Source organism: Cotesia glomerata, linkage group LG8, assembly GCF_020080835.1.
Source record: "Cotesia glomerata isolate CgM1 linkage group LG8, MPM_Cglom_v2.3, whole genome shotgun sequence".
Taxonomy (NCBI): domain Eukaryota; kingdom Metazoa; phylum Arthropoda; class Insecta; order Hymenoptera; family Braconidae; genus Cotesia; species Cotesia glomerata.
Genome location: NC_058165.1, coordinates 12,943,914 through 12,949,891, shown reverse-complemented (window position 1 = coordinate 12,949,891; position 5,978 = coordinate 12,943,914). Strand labels below are relative to the sequence as shown.

At 48.2% G+C, this 5,978-nt stretch overlaps 1 protein-coding gene across 1 annotated transcript; it reads right to left on the bottom strand.

Moving 5' to 3' along the window:
• Positions 1-376: 376 nt before the first annotated feature.
• On the bottom strand, positions 377-5,956 carry LOC123270108. Its single transcript, XM_044736044.1, has 2 exons — positions 4,596-5,956; positions 377-4,544 (listed from the first exon to the last, which is right to left on the bottom strand). The coding sequence occupies exons 1-2, from the start codon at positions 5,954-5,956 to the stop codon at positions 377-379; spliced, it is 5,529 nt and encodes a 1,842-aa protein (XP_044591979.1).
• Positions 5,957-5,978: the final 22 nt, after the last annotated feature.

The following is a 5,978-nucleotide window of genomic DNA, read 5'->3' as shown; positions in this document are numbered from 1 at the left end:
AAATAAAGGCAGATAAGCAAAACACAGCGTGGTTATCAAAGCGAAGCAGGTTAGCACGTGGTTAAGGAAAAAACCGCCGACACTGTCAAAAGCGGTAATTACTGCACGAAAATGTTAATTTATCTGAAACACACTAAATTAATTAAAAGCAATCAGATTAAGCAAAAGAAAGTTATAATAGTAAGCAAAACGGCGATTTTATAGTATGAAAAAAAAGATGGATGCGAAAAAGAACAGTTGAAATGCATTCAATCCGACAAAAGAACACGAGAAGAGAGAGAGAGAGAGCGCTCCAATTCTCGGCCAGAGGACCCCCGGTGCTCTGCAGGCGCCTGACCTGCCTCCAAGTGGAGAGGTAGAGAAGCCTCTAGTGGTTTTAGTCGGTAATGGCTGGGAAGTAGAGAGGGAGATTTGAACATTCTCCCCCCTTCTCCGCTGGATGGAGAAGTAGATGAGACGTGGCTGGAGCAACGTCATGAGAATCTTCCTCGTGTCTCGGAATAGGAAGTAGCACCAACTTGTGTATTGGTCGTGTATAGGTAGAAGTAGCCGTCTGGATGGTGACAACTCGGGTAAGATTATCCTTACCAGGGTGAGTGTGGGTGACACGACCCAGCGGCCATTTTGATGGTGGATATCGCTCATCTGTGACCAGGACTAGAGATCCAACATCGATGTCGTTGAATGAAGTATTCCACTTGGAGATGGTTTGATGAGATTTCAGGCAAGAAGCAGACCAGTGGTACCAGAACAGTTGAAGCCGCTGCTGGATGTCCTCAAGTCGTGATAGTCGGTTTGCTGGGGTGTCGACCAATGTTGGCTCGGGTATAAGCGTAAGGGGTGCTCCTCGAATGAAGTGTCCAGGAGTCAACGCTGTGAGATCGTCAGGATCTTCTGATAGAGCACTGAGAGGTCGAGAATTTAAAACAGCTTCCACCTGAGTTAGAAGCGTGGAGAAGTCCTCGTACGTGAGGATTTTGTCCGAATTGATGCGTGATAGGTGATACTTGACAGATTTGACGGCAGCTTCCCATTTGCCACCCATGTGAGGAGCTCCTGGAGGATTGAACTTCCATTTTGTACCGTCGTTGGCAATAAGTTGTTGAAGATGTTGCGATTCTTTGGTAGAACCAGCTAGCAACCGTTTCAAGATAACACTAGCACCTTGAAAGTTGGTTCCGCAGTCACTGGTGAGCGTCTTGCAGATTCCTCGTCGGGCTGTGAAGCGTCTGAACGCTTTCAAGAAGCCTTGAGCACTGTAGTCAGTTACCAGCTCCAGGTGAGTAGCAGAAGTTGAAAAGCACACGAATACTGCGATCCAAGCCTTATATGAGCGCGTGCCGCGCCCTTGAAAGAACTTGAGCGACACTGGGCCTGCGTAATCGACTCCAGCATGCTCAAAGACCAGTGAAGGTGTGACACGGGAAGCTGGGAGCTGTCCCATGCGTTGTTGAGCACGGATGCCACGTATCCTGGTGCAGGTGACGCATCGATGAATGAAAGATTTGATAGGAGCACGACCACCAAGGATCCAGCAGTATCTACGTACGTAGTCAAGTGTCAGCTGAGTTCCACCATGCATAGTACGTGTGTGGGCGTTGGCGATAATAAGCCTGGAGATTTCTGAATCTTTCGGCATTATTGGAGGATGTTTGGCGTCTTCATTAAGTTGAGAGTATTGTAAACGTCCACCAACTCGAAGTAAGCCAGTCTGGTCGATCCAAGCTGTAAGTCGAGAGAGAGGGTTAGATTTAGCAAGACTCTTACCTTGTAATAGTGCTCGAATCTCACTGGCGAAGTAGATTTGCTGCGTGGATTTGATCCAGAACGTCAAAGCAAATTGAAGATCAGCAGGGTTTAGAGGTGAAGAGCTCAAGCTGGACGCAGGAACTCTCTTGAAACACGCCACTGCTCGCTGAATCGTGGCTGTGACACGTAACAGCTTTGTGAGAGGTCTGTCTTCGTAGAATAGGACATCAAACGGCAGCTTGGTACTTGAAGATGCGTGCACTGTGCTAGGGCGAATCTCGATGTCAGCAAGTTGATCATCTGATGCCGTGAAAGATGGCCAAAGATGACTCTGTTGGGCTAACCAGTCGGGTCCAGACCACCAGAGTTTTTGGTTGATGAGTTGAGCAGGTGTTAGACCTCGAGAAGCACAATCTGCAGGATTTTGTTTTCCTGAGACGAATCTCCAGGTGGCGTTTGGCGAGGTTTGCTGAATCTCTTGAACTCGGTTCTTTACGAACTCTTTCCAGCGCATTGGATCACTGTTAATCCAGGCCAGAGTCACAGCGGAGTCAGTCCACAATGAAACAGGAACATGTTGGAGCTGGAGAGTTGACTGAACGCAAGAGACTAGTTTTGATAACAGCAAAGCAGCTGATAATTCCAACCGTGGAATTGTAAGACGATGAAGAGGTGCAACTCGAGTCTTTGAACAGACTAAAGTTACTGTTGATGAGCCGTTAGAAGTCGTTACTTTGAGGTAAACAGCAGCAGCCATTGCAGCTTGAGAGGCATCTGAAAACCCATGTATCTCGACTTCCGAGCTATCAGTGAGTAGATTGAGCCACCGAGGAATTGCTAGTTGAGATAGCTGAGATAGCTCATCGCGAAACGACGTCCAGCGGTGAATGATTTGCGGCGTGAGAGTATCATCCCATCCGACCTTTTGTTGCCATAAATCTTGCATTAAGATTTTGGCGCGGACGATGACTGGCGAGATCAAGCCCAGAGGATCAAACAGTTGAGCTGTTTCGGATAAGATGGTGCGTTTGGTGATAGCTGCCTTTTGTGAGGACTGACCAGTGAACTTGAGCAGATCTGGCGCACACTGCCAGGCTAGACCCAGAATCTTGGAGGATGACTCGTTAAATTCATGATACTCTGAACCTGGTTGATAAGATAGATTAATTTTGAAGAAATCAGGATGATTGCTCTTCCACTTTGCCAAAGGGAAGCATCCTCGTAGACACATTTCTTCAACTTGTTTTGCGATAGCATTGAGAGAGTCGAGATCATCAGCACCGCCAGTAATGTCGTCGACATAACTTCCCCTTTCGATCGGTTCAGCAGCTAAAGGAAAGTCGTGACCTTCGTCTAGCAGTAGTTGTCTCAGGGTGCGGCCTGATAAGTAAGGAGCTGATGTAGTTCCGTATGTAACTGTGGTAAGTTCGAACTCTTGGCTCTGTGAGTTATTATCAATCCATAAGATGCGTTGGAACTTGCGATCATCAGGATGTATGAGAATTTGGCGAAACATCTTTTCTACGTCAGTTGTAAAGATGAGGCGATGGCGACGGACATACAACAACACGTCGAAGATGTCATTCTGAGTCTTGGGACCGACATGAAGCAGTTCGTTGAGCGAATAGCCTGATGTTGTCTTACTAGAGCCATTGAACACCACACGAATTTTGTTATTGCGCATCACTCCGTGATGAGGGAGGTAATAGACAACGTCTGAAGCAGTTGACGGTTGAACTTTCTCCATGTGACCCAGGGACTCGTACTCGGTGAGAAACTCTGTGTACAGTCGATGAAGATTTGGTTGTTGGGCGATGCGATTGAGAATGCGAGATAGCGAACGTTGTGCAATGCCTTTCGAGTATCCAAGCGGAGGAGCATTGGGTTTGAAGGGCAATCGCACGATGTAGCGACCTGAGCTGTCGCGAGAGTGAGTGGCGATGAAGTGTGCTTCACACTCGGCTTCTTCAGCACTAAGAGATTCTTGGTGAGACGCTGGAACTTCTTCCTGCTCCCAGAATTTCGAGACGAGTTCGTGAAGCTGCAGGTTTGAGATTAGGTGACCTTGATGTGCAGGCGTGGTGATAGAAGATGGACCAGCAGGTCCAAGAACGGCCCATCCAAAAACAGTCTGAATGGCGATAGGCTGTCCGGGGTTTCCCGTGATAACTCCAGGCTTGATAATCAAGCCATAAGAGTCAGCTCCAATGAGGATGTCAATCCGACCTGGTGATAGATGATCTGGATCTGCTAGTTCCAAATCTGCGATGTGGTTCCAGGATTGACTGGCGATGACGACTGGAGGCAGTTCGACGGTAAGAGACTGCAGTACGTGCGCATGAAGCTCAATCTGGTCTTCAGAATGCTTAGATCGTAAAGTGATGTCAACAGCACCCTTCGTTGATCCTGAAGGCACACTTCCTACTCCAATAATCGGGATACTCGTTTTGGAAGGCTTCATATCAAGCTGGCGAGCGAGCTGCAGAGAAATCAGCGATAGTTCTGACCCTGGATCGATCAACAGACGTACTGTGCGAGGATGATGTGTTGGCGATACGATGAGGGCTTGTGCTGTGGCCAACAACACCAGAGGTCTTGATGCTGAGGCTGTGTTGCACGAAGAACGAGCTTGTTGCGAAGAGAGTAGCGATGCTGCGATAGGCAATGACGAGGTCGTTGCGGCGATAGGCGATGGCGATGGCGATAATGCGATAGGCGATGGCGATAATGCGATAGGCGATGGCGATAATGCGATAGGCGATGGCGATAATGCGATAGGCGATGGCGATGTCGTGCTAGCAGATGATGCATCAGGTAGTCAGAATGACGTATTCTGACCTACCTGCTGAGAGGCAGTAGATTGAGAATTCATCATTGTGTTAGATGAAGTTGATGCTGAGCTGAGAAGCGTAGAATCATGTAGCATGGAATGATGCGCTGCTTGACAAAACCGACAGCGTTTTTGGCTACGACAATTCTCGAACGAATGAGGTCCAAGACAGTTGGGGCACAACGACTTGGAGATAGCCAGCTGATGACGCTCTTTGGGCGATAATCTTTGGAACGCTGGGCACGATACGATGAAATGTGCTTCACCACAGCACGAACAAGGACGTTGTGGTCTTGGAGATGCTCCAGCGATCTGTCCAGGAGGTGGTTGAGTTGTTGTAGGAGGTCCAGTGGCCATAGTGACGTTTTGCGATGTCGAACTGGTCATATGGACATGTGCAGATGATGTCTTAGATCCGTGGGTGAGTTTGCTACCACTCGCGGACTTTTTGTTGACCTTAGGGTCACGTGGTTTGACTGGAAGACGTCCTTCCATGGCTTCAAGGGCTCGTGCACGAGCTAGCAGGAAGCTCTTGATACGATCGTACGGTGGGAAATCTGTAGCCGCTCCCAGCGTGATTTCCCAGTCTTCTCGAGTCTGAGGATCCAGCTTCTGAGTGATATAATGTACAATAATGTGATCCCAGTGATCAACTGGCGATCCGAGAGCCCTCAGGGCATTTAGTACCTCAGAAGTGGTGTTGATAACGTTGTTAACCTCTTTGGCGGCTCGTGACGCCATTTTGGGTATGGTAAACAGTTTGTTGAGTTGAGCCGTGATCAATACTCGCTTGTTCTCATACCTCGTGGTCAGAGTTTGCCAGGCTGTGGCGAATGCAGTGTCTGTTATCTCCACATTAGCGACGAGAGAGTATGCAGTGCCTTGGAGGCTCTGGAGAAGATAGTGCATCTTGTCAACCTCGTTAACACCGTCTTTGTTGACGACGGATGAGAACTTATTTTTGAATGATTGCCATTCAAGAAGCTCTCCATTGAATTTTGGAGGTTGAATAGTTGGCAACTGTGGACGAAAGGCGGTAGCCTCATTTGCAGTGCGATTGTGAGGCGAGAGAGGAACCACACGAGGTTCAATTTCGGCGATGCGGCGCTTGAGAGAAGATTTAACCATTACGTAGCGATTAACGGCCTTGGTGAATCGACCTTCTTTAAAGTAATTGTGGGTGATATCAATATCCTTGCAACTGGTCAATTTGTCATTGGCGTCGGCAATCTTGTTCCACGTAGACTCAAGCACCTCGAGCTTGACTTCGCAGTCAATTGGCTGGATCAGATTGTGCTCGCCGTTTCCGACTTCATTGACCATGGAGTTGAGGGCACCCATGTGAGTTTCGAACACCAGTAGGTACTTGGCAGACATCGTAATAATCTGAAAGATATCG

Bases quoted from the DNA above. Each gene is read 5' to 3' on its own strand.
- LOC123270108 (XM_044736044.1), bottom strand. From the start codon at position 5,956: ATGTCTGCCAAGTACCTACTGGTGTTCGAAACTCACATGGGTGCCCTC. The intron at 4,545-4,595 runs GCAGGTAGGTCA...ATCATCTGCTAG, and splicing joins TCTCAATCTACTGCCTCTCA to CACGACATCGCCATCGCCTA.